At 39.0% G+C, this 23,809-nt stretch overlaps 1 protein-coding gene across 2 annotated transcripts in view; it reads left to right on the top strand.

The window, feature by feature from the left end:
* scube3 (signal peptide, CUB domain, EGF-like 3) overlaps positions 1–23,809 on the top strand; it is an 82,947-nt gene that overhangs the window by 41,989 nt on the left and 17,149 nt on the right. Inside the window, exons 5-9 of one of the 2 annotated variants that reach the window (XM_057320042.1) lie at positions 5,264–5,407; positions 5,589–5,705; positions 11,521–11,571; positions 18,629–18,745; positions 21,829–21,951. In XM_057320042.1, the coding sequence (XP_057176025.1) occupies positions 5,264–5,407; positions 5,589–5,705; positions 11,521–11,571; positions 18,629–18,745; positions 21,829–21,951 (552 nt within the window). The remainder of the gene's footprint in view (positions 1–5,263; positions 5,408–5,588; positions 5,706–11,520; positions 11,572–18,628; positions 18,746–21,828; positions 21,952–23,809) is intronic. The other variant, XM_057320043.1, reaches the window with a different exon arrangement.

A 23,809-nucleotide genomic window follows, 5' to 3' on the forward strand; every position in this document is an offset into this window, starting at 1 on the left:
TGCTTTAGGGAGTTAATATGCCGTGTGGTATGTTATTAGTTTACAGTATAATTCTGTCTGCAGTAAGTGAGGTTAATAACTGGGTTTCGGGGTTTAGACTTTTTACAGTAGACACCCCATAAATTCCTGTTTATACGCTTTGGGAACAGAATAGGTGTTGAATTTAATTGCTTACAGGTCACATTGATTCCTCCATCTGGAAATGTGAAGTGAACGGAGGCTGCAGCTGATTTCCACGGCAACCATGTATGACATAACCTTCACTTGTACAGAGGACAATATTTGTTTGAAATCTCATTTGATATGTTGATCCGTTGTATTTATTTGTACTTTTCTTTGCATTCTAGTTCGTAATAGTTCAATTGGCATATTAGTTTTCTGTGCCGTTGAGCGTACTAAAGTTGGATGTGGTCTGTTATGTTTGTTTGCGAAGAAGTTTGTGTTACGCAACTCGCACAAAAGACAGATTTCCAGGTTTGTATTTGACTTATGGGAAAGCCACGTACGTTCTCTGCGGTTCAGAGGTTTTGAGAAGAATTGTTTACACATCACCCAACGACTAGTTAGAAGAGCGTTTCAGTGTGCCAACTCTTCCAGAGAGGTGCTGAAGCCTACAGCTTCCCGAAGAACACGCATGTCTGATGGCGTCCTCCGTGTCTGTGCTGTTTTTGTTGGCATGAACATCAGAGAATTCCTACAGAATCGCTTTGATATTACGTTGGTATTTTGTCTGTTTTCTGCATGAAGTTCACCTGCCTTGGGCTCATGGTGAAATATTGCAGAAAAATTTCTGCCATTGAAAAGGTGGCAGACATTTCAATCATATCCGAAAAATCGTTTTTTGCAACTGTTGTAGTTTTGTTATGGTTTTAACTCAACTCAACACATTTTACATCTATTCTTTCAAATAAACACAGACATACATAGTAGAGATGCACTGATTGTTTCACAATCGAAATTATTTGTCCGAAAATAGCAAAAAAAGCATGTTTGGTGAAATGGCCGAATAAATTATACCAAACAATGACCCTTTTTTGCGATCAAGCAGCAACCAGCGAAAAGAGAGAGACGTGCATGCTTTAGAAACATAGAAAAAATGTAAAAAAAACGTGTTCGGCCTTCAGCCAATTGTTTCATTTTATTCGGTTTCGGCGAAGAATTTTCATTTCGGTGCGTACCAAATAGAGAGAGCATTTTTAAACAACATCCCAGTGGTTAAGTGGGAGACGTTTACATAAAATTCTGTGTTTCAAACTTGTAATTATGAATTAAAAAAAATGTTTTTTACTAGATGGAAACTCATAATAACAGTAATTCTGACATGAATTAAATTTAGCAGAAGCTCTGGTAGAGTTATCAGGTGTTTTAGAAATGAGCTTCTCGGGTGTGTTTTGTGTGGTTTTGTAGAGAATGTTTGCAAGAGAAAATGCAATTTACTAGTGAACAAAATCAATGATGTTAAATTCTCTACCATAAGCTCTTTCACTTTCCATCGCTGGTCATCACTCAGTAAATCACCTCGCTATATTTTGTTGCCCTCCACATGTAGACTTGTTTTGTAGTGGTACGGACTCTAATCGTCCACTTTTAATTCTCTTCAAACCCCAACTCTGGTGTAAAATTCTTCCAATTTCCTATCAGTCAACTCCATTTTTCTAGAGAGCAGAGTCTCAGAAGTGATTAAACCAACTCTCGTAATGATATGACCGGCTGGGAATGGTCAGGGAGTTAGGGGGGTGACCTCAGGGGTGGGCCACACCTCGTGGTGGAAAAAAGGCTCATTGTAACAATTTACTGCTCTTTTGAGAATCTCCGCACCGGATTTTGACCCGACCGTGATGAATAGATCTGCAGAACTGAGATGCGTTCTCTTGAGTCCGAGACCCTCTGTAAGTGATACGAGACCCTCTCTGGAAGTTTTATGAACTTGCATGACCTGCATCTCATTTCCGAAGCCTACATAAGGTGCGCCTTGAACTTTTTATGCTTTTTGTCAATCTTGAATAAAAAAAATCCTGACGGTAATTATACAAATGTCACAGGATCAATAGATTCATGGATTTGTCTGGATCTTACAATAAGAGCTTCTTTAGAGAAACGGCACAAAACCCGAACGGCTGCTTCTCAGAGCTTTGAAAGTTTGTCAAAAGCAAACTTCTGTGACTTCCAGGCACTTTGTGAAACATTATCATTCACGGCTTTGCAAGAGACGGAGGGAGCGTGAGAGAGAATTGGAGGAATTGGAAGGTTGCTCAGACATCAGTTCCCAAGTGCAAGAGAGTAAAAAATGGTAGAATGTTGTTTTTTGGCAGCAGAAACGGAAAACAAAAGGTTCTAATGAATCAAAGTGATGCAGGCAGATGTGAACGGTTGTGAATTACTAATTGAAACCAAAACGTTCAGCTCTGTCGCCCCTCGGTTCACATTTGTCAGCGGTTTTTCGCTACGGAGGGGAAAGGTTTCCTGTAAATTGTGCTCAGAGGGTCTGCTTAAAAACTGCCCTCGGGGTGTGTGTGAATGTGTGTGTTGTCTTCAAGCAGGTTAAATGTCTGTGTTCAGCGTTGTTTCTTGACCTCTGTGTGTAAAACTGCATTTTAATGACAGTGTTTTGATGTTTTGTTTAGAAAGGAATTTGTTTCTTTTGAATTTTACACTTGTATTAATACAGTAAGCATTATTTCTTGTGGTTGTCACATGACCTCATGACGGCACATGTGAGTAATTTAGCCTCGTTTTGTGCATGTTTTTGTTCTTTTGTTTTGATTTTGAGCCTTCTGATGAAATACTGAAAAAGAGACATTAGCTGCGTTTCCATGGACAACAATATTCCGATATTAACACGATTAAAACAACGCTCTGATTAAGAATGTACCATGTAAACATCTTTTTGATGAGCTTAATCCGTCTAAACTCATAATCGTAGTAAACACAAATCGAAATTAAGACGTGTGGAGTATTTCTATTTTAGTCGCATACTTATTGAAGTGCAGTATACACATCTTAATCGCATTATTACCGGCGTGTCACTGCAAAAAATTGTACTTAGAATGTTCGTCTTGTTTTCCAGTACAAATGTCTTTAAATTCTCGAATCAAGATGCATTTTCTTGATGAGCAAAATGACCTAAGAAAATAAGTCTTGTTTTTATACAAAAAAAAAATGAAATTTCAGTGAATTTGTGCTTAAAACAAGCCAAAAATCTGCCAATGGGGTAAAAAAATCTTGAATTTAGTGACTAAGAAAAAGGTAAACCTTAATTCAAGATTATTTTAATTCAAGATTATTTTTCTTACCCCATTGGCAGATTTTATTTTGCTTGTTTTAAGCAATTATTCAATGAATTTTCATATTTTTTTGGTCTAAAAACAAGATTTATTTTCTTAGGTCATTTTGCTCATCAAGAAAATGCATCTTGATTCGAGAATTTTTTGACATTTGTACTGGAAAACAAGACAAAAATACTAAGTAAAATAGTCATTTTTTGCAGTGTAGGACTTTTTGCGGCACTTTGCGACGACGGCAAATAAAATAGCGTGGCTTCAAAGCTTGTTTTCCGAACGGGAAACGGGGATAATGTTAGCAATTCTTAAAGAACTTGATATTATGAAGTTCCTTGATGGCCGTAAGAGCAGGAATGGCGTTCTGGAGGGAACGTTGGATAGTGTCGCGTGGGGACGTAAAATGCCGTATGCTGTATAATAACAACATGTAATCGATCTGTGTACTATAACATGTAAAACGGGAACATGAAAGGTATATTCTTAATGCAACTCATGTAAACGCCTTAATCATAATATTGTCTTACTCAGAATAAGGCAAACAATTAGATTACTGATGTCCATGTGAACGTAGTCAGTGTCCCAAAAATGTATCCCACAATTCAAGGCGGTCTTGTTGACGTTCCATTTGTGTGTAATGGAATTTAAAATGACCTGATCTGTACTCTTCATAGTTATATACTCTTAATGTATGTTAGCAATCGTCTCTTGTTCTAAGAACAAAGACAAACATCTGAGACAAAGTTTATCCTTAAACAAAACATGGGAAAACTTAGTCTCATGTGCTAGGAAAGAGCATTATATTTTTTTCTAGTTGTCACTGTTGGATTGGTGGTGTGATATAAGCTTTTGTGTTATATAATGGCGGATATAGAGGTTCTGAATGTGTTCAGCTCCCTGTGGTTCTCTCTGCTGCTTTTTCATGGTGTGGAGGGTCTGTTGACACAGATGCGTCCTGGGGTCTGAAGTCAGTGGGGGTTTTCTGTTCTCCTCTTACTGTTCAAACACTGGTGGACATGATTCTGATCTTGGGTCAGTCAAAGAAAGTAAAGCTTATCGCTCAAACAGAGGTTCTGAACTTAACCAAGCAAAACAAAAAAGTGTGCAAAAGCAGAATAAAAGTATCATGAATGTAGTCCATATAACTTAACTTTAGACACGTACATAGTTATTCTTATGATATGTGATTGTAATTGAATTTAAATAAGGAACAATATAAGGTTAATGTGATCACAGATGAAAGTGTTATTGCTTAGGTGTTGCTCTTTCAGTTACTGTGTGTAATTTTGTTTCTATACTTTTGTTTTAATTATCACCCCAGTCTCAGATGTTTCTTATAAAATTGTTTAGGAGAAATAAAAAATTCAGTCAAATGTCTAAATCCATGAAGAGTATGGAGGTGTAAAAGGAATGTAGATTGTAGAGGTACATTAATCAGGATTTGTGTAAATTTGATGAGAAATGTTTGACTTCATATTGAGATCCTCAATAAGATTGACATTCGATTGCAGATTTTTGTTGAGATCTCTTCTGAAACTATAATGTAGACATTCGTGAGTTTTCTGGCTTTTTTCCGAGATGCAGTTGAGACTTAAGCAAAGGTTTCCATTTGCTCTCCGTTTGTCTTACTGATGCCTATAGGAGAAATTATTGAGATATTAAAAAGATCTTTTTTTGTTAATTTTTGGCTTTTCCAATACGTTGAACTAATCCTGTGCATGATGTCTGTTAAGTCATGTTGTAAACTCTAATGCAAGACGATTTATGCGTGAATAATGTTAAAAGTAGAAAAGTAGTTATAAAAGCACAGATGCTGATTTTTTGCCTGGGATGTTAATTATTGGTCGCAAACGCACTCTTGTCCATGCTGGAGAAATGGCACACAACGTCACCCAATGTCTAAACCAGGAGAATGTTAATGTCTTAAATATGTGTGGATAAAGTCATCAAATCCTCTTTCTCTGTTCATTCCTCATGGTCTGCAGTACGCTTCAATGGAACTACAGATGTGCCCACCTGCATGGACAAAAACCACTGTGCTCACATCTGCCGAGAAACACCCAATGGAACCATCGCCTGCGAGTGCCGGCCGGGATTCCAGCTCACCAAAAACAACAGGGACTGTAAACGTGAGTCAAAGTTTTTTATACGAACATGCGGCAAAGGTCAACAAAGAACAAAAAGAAAGAGAGAGGAAAATGGCAGTCTGTTAATATCTTCTGTGTCTTTAGTCTGTTTCCCTTGACAGGCTAAAAGACCGAACGACACATTGACTATGAGAAACTAATACTAGCTCATCTTTTTGTTTAGTGACATGTAACTATGGTAACGGAGGATGTCAGCACATCTGCGAGGAGATGGACCACGGGCCCAGATGTTTGTGTCACATGAAGTTTGCTCTACACTCTGATGGGAAGACCTGTGTAGGTGAGTTTGTACGCTGTACTACATTTAAATGAAACATGATCGTTTTTTCTTGGAATAATGTGCCCTAAAGTAGGTTCGATTGAATCAATTTTGCTTTGATGCTGACTTCCCTCATCCCTCAAAGCGGAGATGTCCGGAAAGGAAATACGTTTGATGAAAAAGTAATGTTTTGCTAAGAATCAGGCTTGAGTTCCATTTAACTTACGTTGAGTATAGATTAGTGTGTGTTTTTAAAGTATTTTACAGTGAGCGCATTGTCTTTAACATATGTATGTAAATGAAGCGTAACCTAGAGTTTCCATTTGTCTGGTCACTTGCAACTAAGGTATAAAGTTGAAATATTCGACAGAAATTATTGCATGTGAAGAGCTGTGTGGCGTTGTGCTTTGGCCTTCACTGTTGCTCTTTGCTGTTTATTTTATTTATCCTTGACTGTTTAATTCGCTAAACACATTTCCTATTTAACATGGTTTTGACTTTTCACTTCTTACCAGTTCACAGCATAGATGTGTATACATAGATGCCACATTTGAGCTCTGTTTTTTACCACTCCAAATATTAGTTGAGCATGCCTCTCACAGCAAAAATCTATACGTTTTCCAAGATGGTTGTAAAAACTGCTTTGATTTAAATGAACCTTTCACAAGTGAGAATGTGTTGGTCTGTGTTTTAATATGTATGAACTCAATATAACAGGTTTTTGAACTTAGCCAACACCTTCGTCTTGCTTAGCAATTATAATGTTTAGGTCTGCGCAACAGCACATAACATTTGATGTTCATACATGTGTGTTTTGTTTACATTCAAGTGTATTTACCTTTCCAATATAATGGAACTTGGTCATAGCGACCCCATAGAAACACACAATAAGGCATCTATGTATATATACATTTATGACTTGAATCGTTTGGCATTCTATTCTGCTATTTTTCTTTGCTAGCTCAAAAGCTGGAAGCCTGTTATCTAATTCTTTGTGGCAGTTGATGTTGCATGTGAGAATTAAATCTGCTGTAATGAAATAGATCACGTAATGTACAAAAAAAGACATTTGCAGATAGTTGAAGTTTATGTGATAATGCTGTAAAGGTTTGAGGGAAGATTTTTCTCTTTTTTACTTTGGGTTTTGGGTTGAATTATTATGTAGATGTTGCTTTAGGGGTTTCATTAATAGAGAAATACTTGCATTATGAATACTCGTTCATATTTTAGATTTGTTGGGCTGAGCGCAGATTATAAACCAATAAATGATGCACTGCAAAAACTGACATTCTTACTAAGTGTTTTTGTCTGTTTTGTAGTACAAATAACTTAACATTCTTAAATCAAGATGCACTTTCTTGACAAAAAAAGTGACCTATGATGTTTAGTCTATTTTATGGTTTATGGTAAAAACAAGCAAAAAAATCTGCCAATGGGGTGAGAAAAATAAACTTGAAATAGGTAATTGGGAAATCTTGATCTAAATTCAAGTTTATTTTTCTCACCCCATTGGCAGATTTTTTTGCTTAATTTTCCCATAAACTTGCTTCATTCTTATGTAATTTTTCATAAAACAAGACTAAATATCTTTGGTCACTTTTCTTGGGAAGTAATTGGATATTGATTTAAGAAGTTTTAGATATTTTTGACTAAAAACAAGACAAAAATGCTTAGCAAGAATGTCATTTTTTGCAGTGTGCAGTGCACGCAGATACATTTTTATCACCGTTTGTTGCCGCTGGAAATGAATGTTGGACTGTTTTCTGTTCTGCCATATTAGCTGGAAAAGTCATAAAACAAGCCGCAGACGGCAGTAACCCGCCCGTCCGCCTCATTCGGCCGCATTCAAATACAAACAAACACTTGAGCGGAGAACTTTAACAGCACAATATCAGCAGCCAAAAGATCACGGTGTCTCGCTGGGACCTTGCAGCTCGACTCGACCAAAGTAGTGGTTAGTCTGCCCATTTCCTGCTCTCTCTCTCTCTCTCTCTCTGCCCCCCTCTATGTCTCTCCGCTCTCACTTTCTCAGCTATTATGTCAAGGTCTCGCTGAGATGGCCTGTTATTATCCTTCTATTCCCCCTCAAACCTCCTAGCAGATCCGCAAATGAGACGTCTGGCTGCTCTGACAGCCCCAAAGACATCATTGAATCCACTGCTGTGGAAAAGAACAGGCCACAGAGGCCAGAGGCTTGCGGTGAATCTGTCAGGGTCGCACATCCCCCCCACAGGAATCCAGATCGAGCGCGGCCGAAGGCTGGGTCGCGGTCGGAAATGCCGCTGGCTCCGTCTCTCTCTTTCACGGGCTCTAATAGGCCAGAAAGCCACAATAAAACAAGCTGAACTTATTAATGAGCCCCTGTTGAGCGAGGGCCGAGTAATTGATGTGGCTTACCCACAATCCCCCGAGGAGATGGAAACCGCTCGTGTGATAAGAGAAGGTGAGAAATGAAGCTAGTTGGGCACTTTTTCAATTAGGGGCACATTTATGTCTCTGGGTTAAGTTTTATTCAAGCTAGCAGATTTCAACTTTTTACTTTTGGAAAGTAGCTCGCCCAAATATAAATATTATCTCATCATTTACTCATGTCAAATGTACATGACTTTGTTTCTTCGGTTGAACACGAACTAATAATTTTATATAAAACCTTAAATATATCAAATAAAAAATATGTCAATTTTGTATGAAAGAATATAACATGATAGCATTATATGAGGGTCATGGCTCCACAAACGCCCAAATATCCGTCATTGAAGTAATCCATATGACTCCAGTTTTCTGAAGTGAATTGAAAGTTTGTGCAAGAAATTCATATTTGAATCTTATTTAGCGTTTGTCATATCCACTACAAAATATAATGCATGGTAAATTCAAATACAGTATGGCGGCACATCAGTGTGTTGTCATATGTGTTTTCATCTCCACCATAAGAGTATTCCATGTTTTTTAACTTTTGAGATTATAGTTTAAAAATTAAATTTAAATTATAGACACAAATATGAGTAAAATGAAATATGCATTGGATGAAAATGATTTGCATCCTTTTTATATTTTTTTTGTCCCTTTGTAGCGTCACATTTTGCCAGTTTTATAAAAAGTTAGTGTACTCGGTTACCAGGGAGACTGCGGTGTCATTATGGATTATTTTGTATACTTTGACAAAATTACAGCTGTTCTGGACTAAAAGTGTCTTTAGTTGAAGAAACACCCAAAGCATGATAATAGAAACAGTTCCAGGGATCAGACATATTCTGTAGTAAAATCTTCCACACATTTTCACATCCTTTGGTTAATGATTGGAACACGTCCAGAACTTGAGTTGGATTTATTCTCGCCCTCATTAACATGATATGAATCCCTACGAACAGGTGTTCACAATTTACAATAGCTTCTTAATGATCTCTGGTCATTTTTGGAACATCCTTGCTTCAGCGCCCTGCACGCCAGTTCTTGGACTTTAATCTTGACATGGCAGTTTGGCCACGTTGGTTGCGCAAAAATCGATCGCTCTGATCTTACTGGGTGTCTTTTATGTGTTTCTTGATCTGCGCTCTTCCTCTTTCTCTCTTTCTCTTCGTCTTCACTCACTGCTTCGGCACTGATGCGTATCAGCCACTCTGTTTATTTTTGCACTTTATTCAGCTTTCATCTCTCACAATCTGTTGCGGCAGTTTTGCTTTGGCAAGTTTAGCAGGTGATTTGGAACCGGCTGCGTTGGGTCCGCGCTGCGAGCAGATGGAGACTCGGAGGATGACAATAAACCGAATACGCTCGCACACCTTCATTACGTTACATTTATTCATTTGGCAGATGCTTTTATACAAAGCGACTTACAAGTTGGAGAACATATAACATTACATTACCTATAGTTTACAAGGTCATGTTATTAGAAGGATTAAAGCTTAAGTAAGCAAGGGAGAGAATGAACAACATGAAATACTTTTTTTTTAATTAGACATAAAACATAGACAGTAATTGGTTAAATGCGGAATATGTTTTGAGTTGCTTTTTGAAAGTTGGGAAGGATGCTGCAGTTCGGGCGGAGGCTGGCAGTTCATTCCTCCACAGGGGAACCGAATGAGTTCGCTTCACGTGTATACAGTAGATGAGGAGGTCTGTAATACCTGGAGAAAGCTGTCTGTTAGTCATCTCCGTTGTAGTTAGATTAAATCCCTCAGAATTATTTTAAAAAGTCTTCGAAGTGAGTAGGCCATAGTGATTAAATTGCTTTGAAATAAATTTACGGTTCCGGATAAATTGTGTTATCGCACCATGCTTGAAATGTTCTTCACAGCGATACCACAGAAGAACCATTTTTGGTTCCACAAAGAACCATTCTGTCAAAGGTTCTTTAAAGAACCTCTATCTTACTTTTTTATAATCTGAAGAGCCTTTTTTCGCCACAAAGAACCTTTTGTGAAACAGAAAGGTTCTTCCGATGTTAAAGGTTCTTTATGGAAACAAAAGGTTCTTCTATAGCATCAAAGAACCTTTTGAATCATCTTTTTTTTAAGATGTGTGTGTGTGTGATTTACAAATAGTCAGGCTCTTAAAGGTTCAAATAATAATTCATAATTCTTAATTATTTGTATTATTATAATGTAATAATTATTAAATAATATATGTTTAATATTTGAAAATAATTTCATATAATTATCAATTTTCAAAATAAATTATCATTAAATATTATTATTTATGTATTTATTTTTAATAAAATTCAATTTATTTATTTATAAAAATGAAAATATATATTTTTTCATTATTATATGATAGTTCACTGATGTGGATTAAATATCTACATTTCCCATGTAATTGTATTAACTTTATATCTTTTATGATCACTTAATTTTTGTAGCTTTTTTTACTTTTACATTTTGGAATTTTTGCCCCTCTGTCACCTCATTTGTTTGAAACATAAAAATTCAGGTAATTTTGTGTACTGATCATTACATTGGTTTAAATATATTGATCTCAAACTCACATTTCCTTTGATAGCTCATCGTAAATCATATTTATAATAAATCATCATTGCCGATGTTAGTTAGTAGTAATGAGACTGAACTTTTGCTCATGCTCAATCATAAATATTTGTGTATTTTTACCAGAAATTGCAGCTTTAAAACAAAATAAATATATAAACGATAAATAATATGCCCTTTTTAAGATTTAACATTGATTCTGTCATTCTTAAATCTACTATAAATACATTTTATTCATTTCTAAGAAAGGAGCTGTTTTTAGTTTTAATGAAGACACACACACTGAAAACACTTTTTTAGGTGTCCCGCACAGGGATTCATTGTTTTGAAATGTGTCTGTGTCACTTCCAGATCGATAAATCATCTCTGCATGATGTCACTTCACACCCTCCTGCTCGGTTTCAATGTTTACCACCAAGCGTCTGGCAGTATTCAGACTTACACTAACTCGTGTGCGTCTTCTGCCGTCTGCTGTGTTAAATCACTCTCGTGCGTGGGACGGTTGTGTCGTCCGTGCCTGAAAATCCTAATCCTTGTATGAAAGTGTAAACGGTTTAAACGTTGTCAGTCTTATTTTATGTTACTGCTGTAAAAACTAAGTTTAAACTAGCCGAAGGTGGTTTGCTGGTTGCTGTAAAGCCAGACTGGTTTCCATCGCTCAGGCTGGTCTGGATTGATGGTTTTAGAGGGGGTTTGAGCTCCTGCCAACATGCCAACATACAACCAGCAAATCAAGTTAGAGTTAGAGCTTAGTTAAGCATTTTTGGATAAGATTGGCCAGTTTGTTGAATAAAGTTGGGGTCAATTTTGGAAGACTAAAGCCGTGTTTCTGTAATGTGTGTGTGTGTGTGCAGAAGAAAGGAGTGTCCAACCGCAGCCCCTGCAGCCACAGCTGTTACCCAATGGTAAATATCTCCATTTCTCTAGCTTGATTCCTATTGGCTACCTCTTTTCCAAAGTAGGCGTTGTGAAACTTTTACTAACTCGCATTGCAGTGTTTTCTTGGGTTGGGGTTCAGTACATCCAAGATCAAGGCATTGGATTTGTTTCTTGAATTGTCTGAACCTGAGCCCAACTTTGCTTACGACCTCCTGATTCATCTTGCATCCTCTAATGAGAAAGCATGTTCAACCGAGACCTTCAAAGTTAGAAAAAAGTCTTGTGTAGGTCAAAGAAGCATCGATTCAGCCCTCATTTGACCTATAATGAATGTTTTTAATGCAGTTCGATTGGTACTTGATTTTTAGAGCACAACATGCATGACCAAGCTCTTGCAAAGGCTCTGAGGTTAGAAGGTTCTGCGACTCGATCTGCATGCTGGCTGAAGGCGGGACGCTTGATATGTTTCTCATTCTGTTAATTGGGTTTGATTTAAGCACGCAACGAATACACCAGCGCTTATGGACAACCTTTGTCCCAAGACCAAACATTTTCTTACTTTTGTTTCTCTCGCTGTTTCCTCTGGTATTTTCTCGACCTGGAAAGCTTCGCCGTTTCTGAAAACCCAAGTTTGACAACCTTTTAACATCCGAGCGGTTTTAATGTGGACCCATGTGTTTGGTCAAAGCTAGGAATGACCCGTGCCAACAGCTGTCACATGCCGCCAGAGGTAAAATTTTCGGTGAATGTTTCTGACTCGTCCGACACTTAATCGTGCCAACATTTTCAGTTGTAAGGGAATTCTTGAGCAATGCTTTGAATGGTTTTGCTTAAGTAAATTGAAACCAATTACCATGATGGTCATATACATGCCAACAGGATTCAGAGTTAAATGTAGTCTTGCGCAAAAACACAGTGTTCTTGGATACTTTTGTGCACGCTAGTACCTATTCAGACTACTTTTTGTTAACATCGAAAGGAATGGAAATGTTGAAATGGAAGTCAGAATGACAGGAAGAGATGGTGGGCTCTCTGAGGAAATGATTAGCTGACCGTAATTGCAATGAATGGAGTGAAGTTTCCAGCATTGCTTTAGCAGAAATCCCTGAAGTTTTCTCAAAGATCATTGTGTGTTAGCAGGCAGCCCGCTGGCCACAATATAATGAGTGTGTTTTTTCTTCATACACTAACACCTTGTCTTTCAGTAACTCATCTAAAACACGCACATAGACACCTCCAGACCTCCAGAATGAGAAAAAACATAATTACTGTCTGTGGAGATAATGGCTGTATTGAGATTTCCAAGTGTTGGGATGCGACCAAAGCCATGCCATTCATTCAGTAAGAGCATTCTGACAGAGTTCGGGCTATTTTTTCGGAAGAGCGGGTCTTGACACGCACACCCGTCGATGTTTTGTCTGTCTTGTCTGAGGAAGGTGTTAGATGGTTGATGTTTGAAGTGCGTGCATGAAATCTGAAAAGAAGCTCTTAAGTTTATTTGTGGAACCCGACCTCAAGTTTCTGTCATTCTGCTGCCGAGAGAGAGAACACAATGGGATCTTGTGTTATTTTATTCTACTGTATGCAATGTTGTGTTTACATTAATAGTGAGTAGGGCAGCATGATAAATAAGCATTTCGCGGTTGTCTGCGTTTTTTTTTTTTACACAGCTTGTCAGTGAAGCACGGTTAAATCAGAATCAGAAAGAGCTTTATTGCCAAGTGTGCTTGGACACACAAGGAATTTGTATTAGTGACAGAAGCTTCCAGTGCACATACAGGTTAAAAAAAGTGACAAGGCACAGGTAACAAAACATAAAAAATAAAGGACAATATTAGATAAAAGGACAATAGGCAGTATATTGTATGTACAGATGTGCTATATACAAATTATACTGGTATATACAAGTTATGCAGGGCAATGTGGATAGCTGAATATTATATCAACAACATATGTATAATAAATATGAGTATATAGTTGTGTATTGCACGTGTTTTTATTGCAAGAATATGAATAGAGGAAAGGAGCTCCGAGGTTTCACTGGGTTCGTCGGGTAGGCATCCTCTGTGTTTGGGGGATATATGATTATAGAAATACATAGCATATTTATACCTACCTTTCCTTGCTATTATCAGAGAGACATCTCATGTGTCCGATCCCACTTTCATCACATCATTATCCTGGGTGAAAGATGCCTTTTGGTGAGGTGCTGCTGATAATGGCCGTTGTATGGTTCCCGACAATGTGACACATGGTCAGTTGTGCACCTCAGCCTCATTGGGTGTTTCGGCCCTTTATCACAAGACACCCTCAGCCAAGGGAGGCCCACCGCAGGTCGATCAGCATTTCCCAATCCCTGGCTATACTCAGCAGACCTGAATCTGGGGATAAGGGCTGTCCCGCTTTTTCTGCCCCTCCCAAATAAAGGGTATTTAGCCTGGGCGTTTTGGGGGATGTCATTTGCTGCTACTCTCTTGGTCTCTACTGCTGCAGCCAAGCCCTTTAGTACTTGATTGTAGCGCCATGTGTATCTCCCCTGTGTCAAGCTCTTCTTACAACCCACAAGAATATGTTTAAGGTTAGCTGGAGCTGCACATAAGTGGCAGGCTGGATCCTGTCCACACCAAACATGCAGATTTGTTGGTGAGGGCAGTACATCATATGTAGCTCTTATTCTAAAGCTTAGCCTGTTTGTTTCCATACTCCACAGCTCACTCCAAGTGATTTTGCGCCGTTCAATGCCTTCCCACCTCATCCAGCAGCCTTGCTAGGCTTGAGTGACCGCTCTGGCTCATCTACTTGCTCCCTCTTGACGCCGAACCTCCTCCACCACCAGGTGATGCTGTTCCCTTGGTGTAGCTTTTCGCCATGTCAATGTGGTTGATCCCAAACCAAGTCCCCCTCTGCCATATTGAACTTGTCCCACGATGTCCCTATGTCTGAGGGCTGCCTTTGAATCTGCTATCGCTGTTGCTGGGTTCCATTTCCTCCCTGTCGCTACTGTTGGAGCAGCATCTCTTACACAGGGATCACAGGATAATTTGAGCGTCATCTCCAGCCTTGTTTTGGTGTATTTATATTCCTCCACAAGGCTTGAAATGGGAAGTGAGAGAGCTCCATTCCTGTACAGCCTTATGTTGCTAAGGCATCTTGTTAGCCCAAGCCATTTCCTCACTTGTGTACTCACCAATCTCTCCAGGTTCTTGGCGTGAGACTCTGTGAGCTCATACATTGAAATTGGCCACATTAGGCGTGGCAACCAGCCAAATTGGAAGCACCAGAGTTTCAGCTTCCCAGGTAGAGCTGTATTATTGATTTTCTTGAGTCCACTGACTGTCTCTTGCCTGAGTTGTTCCACCTGTTTGGCGTCTTTAAAGTCTATGGTGTACCATGGTCCAAAGCTTTTGATGGGCTTGTCCGTGACCGTTGGTATGGGCTCGCCCTTTATACAATACCTTTCGTAGGTAAGCCGGCCCCTGACGATAGAAATGCTGCAGGATTTGATCTCCATTTGTGCCCAACTAATGTTCTCCTGGAGCTTGTCCAGCAGCCGCTTTGTACATGCTTTGGTTGTTTTGATGGTTGTCATGGCATCCATTTATGCCCTGATTGGAGGTAGGCCCTACCCATTTTTCAAATGCTCTCCTCCAACCACCCAACGCGATGCCCAGATTATTATTTCCATTGCCATTGTGAAAGCCAGTGGTGAAATTGTGCAACCTGCCATTATGCCAACCTCCAGCTGTTGCCACGTGGTGGTACTATCCTGTGTGGTAATACAGAATTGGAGATCCTGAAAATATGCCTTAATCAGCTTTGTTACCTGCTCTGGAATGTGGAAAAAGTCAAAGGCTGTCCACAGCATCTCATGTGGCACTGATCCAAAGGTATGGTATACTGTTGGGTCCAGGAGCAGAAGATGATCTTGCCCGTTTTACTGCATTCTCAACTTCGCTCCATTTAGGGAGCCTTGTGCCCATCTGTTGTTCTGGAAGCTGAATTAGTGGTATGTCTTCTGGAATGGAGATTGGCTCATGCCTCTGATTGTCGGAATACGTTTTCCGTAGGTGTTCCTCAAGATCTGTTATAGGTACTTTAAGGGTCCCAGTTTTCTCCTTGCTAAAGATGCTACTGACGAACTTGTAATGATCTTTGTAGAAAGCGGTCCTGGTTCGCTCCTATTTCTTATGTTACTTTCTCAAGCTCTCTGCTCTTCGCAGCAAGGCCAGGCGACTTTTAATACCACCTTGTAGTGCCTCTAGGCCCTCCCTTTCCTCTTCAGTGGCCTTCTTCCACTGTTTCCTCAGGCTCCTCCTTTCTCTCACAAGTCTGTCAATTTCTTTTTGTCTCCAGGACTTAGGCCAGCATGTCGTCTCATTCTGTGACCTAGGATTCTTGCTATTCACTCCAAATCTCTCCATCCCATAGGTGTTTTGAAGACTTTTGGCCTGCTAATAGCTGAGCGAGATCCGAGTCAATGGTTGCCTACTCTTTGTCGCAGGATTTAGGCCAATGTATCCCAGGTCTTCTTCCATCCATTTTCCTTTCTACTGCTTGCTGCGGATAGAGAAGAGATATAACAATATGAAAAGGCATCCTCAGCTAGATTAAACTGGGGAAAAGGTGAGGGTTTTATTATTGGAGAGTGGACAAGAAAAGGACTTCCAAAGCTTCCTGGTGGGTTGAAATGGTGTAGGGAAGGGTTGAAAGTTTTAGGTGTATATTTAGGGAATAACCATTTTCAGGAAAACAATTGGGAGGGAATGTTGGAGAAAGTAATTGCTCGATTGTCTAAATGGAAATGGCTATTACCACAGGTGTCGTATAGAGGGAGAGTTTTGGTTGTTAACAATCTGACTGCCTCTACGCTGTGGCACAGGATGTTGGTCATGGAGCCACCTGATGAACTGATTTGCCGTATACAGAGGAGCATTAGTGGATTTCTTCTGGAGCGGGCAGCACTGGATCTGAGCAGCTGCACTGTATCTACCTGTCCAGCAAGGAGGACAGGGTCTGGTGGATGTGAGGAGTCGCACCCGTGCTTTCAGAATTCAAGCAGCACAGAGACTCCTGTACCATAAGGATTTGACTTGGGCCCAAACTGCTTGTGCTTTGTTACAGAAAGTAGGAGGACTAGGGTTGGATAAACATTTATTCATAATAAAACTGGAGGATGTGAGCTTGTCCGAGATTACACCGTTTTACAGGTCTATGTTGAAGGCATGGAGAACTGTTTTTAAAGCAGAGAGGGACATTGATCCTCAAGGACATTGGGTTACTGAAGAACCTTTGTTTTTCAATCCACTGATACAGACAAGGATGTTATCTTCTGTGAGTATACGAACATGCTTAATAAGGAATAAAATTGTAAAACTGGGGCATCTCTTGGACAATAATGGATGTCGATCAGTAGAGAACCTCAAAGAGGTGACAGGATTACGATCATCAAGACTCACAGCAAAGCTGATGGAAGAGATTTTTAATGTAATACCAAGCAGCTACAGAGAAAACATTGCAAGAAAAGAAAATGATATGATTGCATTCCCTAACATTAAAATTGTGCTCGCAAGTAACTAAGATCTGGAGGGTGAAGACGCTGGTTCAATTTTGTCCTTTGAGGTTCCTCAAATACACTTTTTTGAATCTACATCAAAGAAAGCCATATATCATACCACAGTAAAGGTTACTCATCAGGAATCACTTAAGGGAGTAAAAGTCTCTGGATGGCCAGGACTGTTAACTCCAGACTTTCTCGTAAGGGACCGGTGGAGAACCCTGTATAAGCCTCCGGTGGAGAAGCGAACAGCTGATCTACAGTGGAGGATTATTCACAGGGCAATAGCTACAGACAGACATGTAGCACACTTGAATCCAGCAGTGGTTGGGGAATGTAGGTTCTGTGGGGAAGAAGAGGATTTGGAGCATTTATTTTTAAGATGTGCTAGACTTCTAGGCCTTTTTAACCTTCTTAAGGAATTGTTCAGGGGTTTTAACGAGGATTTTTCAGATAAAGTTTTCATCGGAGGGTTAAAGTATGGATTTTCGATGAGGAAAAAAGTGTGTTTATTGAGTTATTTGATTGGGACTGCAAAATTGGCAGTATGGAAGACTAGAAAAAATAAGGGTCTACTTTTTGCAAGTACGGATTCTGAATTAATGTTTAGGGGCTTAGTGGCAGGAAGGCTTAAAGTGGAGTATGCGTATTATAATGTTGTAAACAATGTCCAGAGTTTTATTGAAATATGGTGTGTTAATGATGTTTTATGTACAGTTGTTGATGATGTGATGGTTCTGAATTTTTAACCAATTCATTGCTTTTTATTGTGTACATTTGTGGGATTATATAGTAGTAATGTGTAGAAATGTATGAGTTTTGAAATGTAAAAAATTAAAGATTTATAAATCTCTCTCTCTCTCTCTCTCTCTCTCTCTCTCTCTCTCTCACTCTCTCTCACTCTCTCTCTTTCTCTCTCTCTCCCTCTTTCTCTCTCTCTGTGGCTCTCTCTTTCTGTTTTTGTATAGAGTGGTTCTTGGGAATGGCAGCAGGTTTTGTGCTAAACCCATGTGCAGGGATATAAACATAATATAAATTTTAGCATGATGTTTAGGAATCACTGTTACTGTATGACCTGAGGTTGCGGCATATTTAACAAACTTGAGGAGATGATTTTTGAGGAGATGCTAATGAATCCATCTCCCTTCAACAACACCTGCTCCCTTTCCCAGAACCACATTTACTTACTGTAGATAGAGACATAGATCTTTTGTCTTCTACTGTTTTATTGCTGTTGTGTTCTGCTCACACACACACACACACACACACACACACACACACACACACACACACACACACACACACACACACACACACACACACACACACGCTGAATGATTGACAGTGAAATTGCTTGGCAAACACTTTTTCCCCGTTGACATTTCCTGTTGAATCAGGAAGCTTGGGCAGCCTGCATGTGTTGTGTGTAATGACTAACAGATCTGAGGTCGATACAGGAAAGTTTGATGTGGATTCATTCGTGTACGTCTGCAGTCAAACTGACTTCTGCCATGTGTGTGTTTTTTCAGAGACGTGTGCGGTGAATAACGGCGGATGTGACAGCACGTGTCATGATGCTGTCACTGGTGTGCGGTGCAGCTGCCCGGTGGGCTTCACACTACAGCCAGACCGCAAGACCTGTAAAGGTAATTCTGAGATAAAGATATTTTCTATGACCTAACTCCACCCTTAAATCTCTCTCTCTCTCTGACAACTCTCTGCATTTTTACGTTTTCAATGAAAACTATAACACTGTTCACACACAAGTACACAATCACACAGAGATAAAGTATCACACTGCTAGCGCATAGATAGTTAACTGCAATTAGAAAATTTGTTTTAATGTGTGCTATAATTTTATTATTGGTCATGTCTTAATAATGCTGAACTATTTAAAAATAGCTGGAAAAAAACAGTGACGTAGTTGGGTCCATGTTGGCATCATGAACGTTGCCATAGTAACACATTATTTTTTGGTCATGTTATAATGACTGTAATTCCAGAAGTGTTTTAAGTCACCAGTACAAAACTTTGTTAAACACATTTCTCTGTTATCTGGTTGTCGACCGTGTTCGTCTTGCTGTAAAACACAGCTATCCTTCAAGAAGTCGCATTTATCTGAGCATTTAGGATGATTCAGTGTTAAAAGCGCTTAGAATTTATCGCGAATAGTTTACCCAAATATGACAATTCTCTCATTCCTCATGCCATCACAGGCATATATGAATATTTCTTTCTTTAAAAACAGCGATAATTCACACATATTACAACTAGTCATGAGACACGCAAGAAGCAATGAGATTCAGGATTACATATTCGAACTTACCAGAGGTGGAGGTATTTTTACTCTACTCGAGAACATATTTCAAGTATTTTTTGAGCAGACTTTTCAAGTCTGAAATAATATCGGAAAAATACTTCAATGCTCATACTTCATAAATAATTTCATCATAACATCATAAATCTATTTTTGCATGTACATTAAAAATCTAGTACTTTGATCGATTGATTGATACTTTATTAATCCTTTACAGAAAATAACGTCTACAGATCTGCTTTGTTACTTTTAAGCAAGTAAAATGTTTCCATAAAAATATTAGAGTACAACTAAAAACATACTGTTAATGTACTTCATTATTAAAGGTGAAAATATTACATTCATTTATGAAATGCAGTGAAAAGTATGATTTATGCTTTATAATGTTGTAAAGTAAAAACAGTCTGATAAAGGACAGATACTTAAAAATGTAATTAAGAGTAAAAATACTCAAGTGCTGTCCACCTCTGGAACTTACATTTATTTGTGTTTTCCTGAAGAAATGATCTCATACTGTACATCTGGGATGACATGAGGATGAGTAAATTATGAGAGAATTTTCATATTTGTGTGAACTATTCCTTTAAAGAGTACATAAAATGAGATCATGAAAATTACATTTCATGCCATGTGTAATGTTGCCGTGTTTGAAAGTAAGCAGTCTGCCAAGTTGTAAATCCGAAGGTGAACGAATAACAAAGTTATTGGCTTGGAAAGAAGGGAGTCGACTCTGAATCACGCAAACGAGTCGTCCCTAGTCCGATTCGCGAACTTCGCCGTGGATTTACGTCACTACATATAGTCCCCGCCTACGTTTTGCTAGGACTGCCCGCGAAAACTCCCCTCTTCTCCCCCAAACACTGTAGCTCGTGAGCCTCATTTGCGGTAGACCAATCACAGCAGACTAGACCATCTGACCAATCACATCAGACTAGGCTAGCGGAAAGGAGGGGATTAGACCGATGAATCGCGCAACGAACCATTTGAGTCAGTCAAGAAGTAAGTTAAGAATAACTGCCTGTTATAATGAAATAATAGTGTTTTTACACCTTCTATGTACATAAACTTGTAGTTGGACACTCCGTAAACCAAAGTAGGACCTTAAAAATCCGTAGTTATGTACTCTTTAAGTGAAAGACAACCTGCTCCAAGTCGGCCTTTTAAAAGCTCTCAACTATTTAAAACTAAAAAGTGTATGCTTTTGTAATGTTTTTTTTCATTGTAACCTCAGCTGGTGGTGTTGCCGTAGATGTTTGACAGTCGAGTTATTTATAGACTTCAACCGTATTCTCAGAATTGAGTTCATCTCCAGTCATTTCATTTAATGGCATTAACACAGATACGCTTTAAGACTAACTGTTGTGTGGATTGAGATGTGTCTTTAGAATGACAAATTATCACAATTGTGTCTGATTATACTTTACAGTCTTTAGATGTGATCAGCCTCGAGTTTAATCAAAAAATTGAAATACTTGTGAAGACTTTTAGGTTCATGTGTCCGCCACCGTCTCGCCTCACATTGACACGTTAACAAGAGCGATAAAAGAGTATTCAGTTTTATTAGTGCTGCTACAGCAGAAACAAAGAAAAACATCTCCAGACTGCTGGCATAAGAACACACGACAGAGAGAGAGAGAGAGAGAGAGAGAGAGAGAAGTGGTGTTTTATTCTGTGTGTAATGCAGTGATTCTGTCCAGATGAAACCGAGATGAACGGCTCATTTCCTCAGATGATTCGGCTAATCAGAAACATCCACTTTAGCTCAATCAAAGCCAACTGAAAGCTGATGATACATTCGTCCATTATTCCTAAAGAACAGAACAGAGGAGACGTGGTCCTGAAGAACTTCCTCCTGTTTGAGCTGCGGGAGGTCTCCAACGTTCTCTGACCGCAGAAATGCTCTGATGTCACACATTTACTCCACGTGTGTCCACTGAAAAACATCTCGAACGTCTCATCTCCTCTATCTCCTCTCATGTGCTCTCACGACTCATTTCTCACATCCTCCTGTCTTATTTCACATCTTATTTTCTCATGTCCTCTCCTTTCACTTCTTTTCGTTTCATCGTCTCTCCTCTTGTCATATATTAGCGCTCATCTTCTCCACATTTTCTCCTCTCTTGAACTCTACTCTCACTTCCGTCTTTCTTCTCTTGTCATCTTACGTCTCACATCTTGTCTCGTGCCACTTCTCCTCTTTTGTTCTCATCATATCTTGGCTCTCTTTTCTCCTTTGACGACCATGTCCTCATATCTGCTCTCAATGACACTGTTTATCTTTTTATTGTTGCATATTATTATTCACTTATGGTCTGCATCACAGCAAGCCTACAGGAACCGTTCTAATCCATCACATGTGTCTTTGTTCATACTAACCAGTGTTCATTACAAACTCTCTCTCTCTTGTTACAGACATTGATGAATGCCGTATGAACAATGGGGGGTGTGACCATGTGTGCAGAAACACAGTGGGTAGCTTCGAGTGCAGCTGCAAGAAAGGATACAAACTTTTGACCAATGAGAGGACTTGTCAAGGTAGGCCGGCCAATAGATGACTGCGTAGTTTTGGTTTGATCCAGTGATATTTTATGATGTTTTGCTCAGTGCACATCACATCTTTTGAGTGGAGCGACACGGGGCTTAACTCATAGATACTGTCAAATAAAAATATCATTATTTTAAGTTTACTTACTGCATCTCTATATATGTGTTTTAGATCCTAAAGTCAAAGCAATATATATTTTTAAGATCATTATAAGAACATATTTTGTTTTTTTGAAAATGAGTCGGTCCTCTTATTTGAAAGTATAGCGTTAAGGAGGGGTCTGCTCGGGTCACAGGGTCTCATTTACAGGGCAGGTTCAGACTTTAATTGACCGCTCGAGGATAGTAATGTTCTGTTTGGCCTGACGGTGCGGTAGCGCTCACTCAGCAGGGGTACAGAACTGTGTGACACACCGCTCCTGGCTACAGGACTGAGGATTAGAACCAGAGATCCCTCCAGAAGCTCCCAGCAGAGATCTCTTCTCTGAAGAACATCTGGACCTTCGGGATTTCACCAAATAAACATGAAAGAATGAATGACAAATGAACAGAGAAAACATGAAAGAGCAAGAACAAGTTTTTAGCTCTCAGGGTTTTTCCTGGCTCAAAATGAGGCAGAGGTGGTGCAACGTGCGTGTAGGCCTACCGTCCCTTTAAGTGGCTTAACAAAACACTTATCAAATTTTTAGAACTTTAATATGAAAATGACAACTAATAAGTCACTAATAAATAACTAATAAAACATTAAAAAAATTTCACCCGAACAGAAAATTTGAATACAAGCTTTTTATCATTTTCAACTAACTTTTCAGCCTATAATTAACTAAATGAGCAAAGTTCATTCGCATCCTACGTTCTCTTGTGCTTCACTGAGCTTTGAATGAATCGCTGATCTCTTACATTCTGTTTAAACGAATCGGTTCAAAGGAGTCATTTGTTTGCGAGTCGTTCTGATCGCGATGTGCGTTCATACTGGCGATCGCTGTGTACAGTATGACGCTGATTCAACGAGCCAATTTCACAGCTAAAACATTACAATGATGTACAGCACGTTAATTTAAGAAACCTTTTAAATAAATTGAACGTAAGACACATGAACAGCCGTCAAACACAGCTAATACAGCTCCTAATATAGCTCTTCTACTGAACTCTTCTGCGCTTCACTGTGCTGATAACGAAACAGCGCCTCCATTGTGGCGTAATGCCGCAACTGCAGTTACAAATGTCTGTCTGTTTAATGCCCGCAGTGTTTTTTGTGAAGACACCCGACATAATTTTGCCGAGAGTCGGAGGCGGCACGAAATTTGACTGAGGCGGCCTCCCCCAATTTCTCTATGCAGGAAAAACCCTGGTCACCGTTGGGTTTTGATGCTAAATGAAGAACTGTTTTTTTTTGTTTCCCAGAAACCTTTCAGTCAATGGATCTTTAAAGCTTTGTTTCTTTAATACCTTTTATAGTCGATTGAACCTTTTTGTCCATAAATTAGCTTATCCATATTGTTTACCATTAGTTTACCATTGATTCACTTTATTTTCTGCAGTTTTATTCAGTGTGTTGCATGTTAATACATTTGCATATTCTTCACGCTATTTTAATAGATTTAAATGTTTGATTTTGTAGACACTTTTAATACTTTAGCATGTTAAACAATTCTGTGTTGTGTTATCGTTTGATGTTCAGCGTAAATCTGATTTCCAGGGTTAAAGGATTAAATCTGGGTATATTTTATTGTGGCATTGATGTTCATTGAAACAGAGGTGGACACAAAGTATTTTTACTCAAGTACATTTTATAAAATCTGTACTTTATGAGAGTGTTTTTACTTTGGAAAAATTTGACTTCACTACA

The sequence above is a fragment of the Triplophysa rosa genome, linkage group LG21 (assembly GCF_024868665.1).
Source record: "Triplophysa rosa linkage group LG21, Trosa_1v2, whole genome shotgun sequence".
In the NCBI taxonomy this organism is placed as follows: domain Eukaryota; kingdom Metazoa; phylum Chordata; class Actinopteri; order Cypriniformes; family Nemacheilidae; genus Triplophysa; species Triplophysa rosa.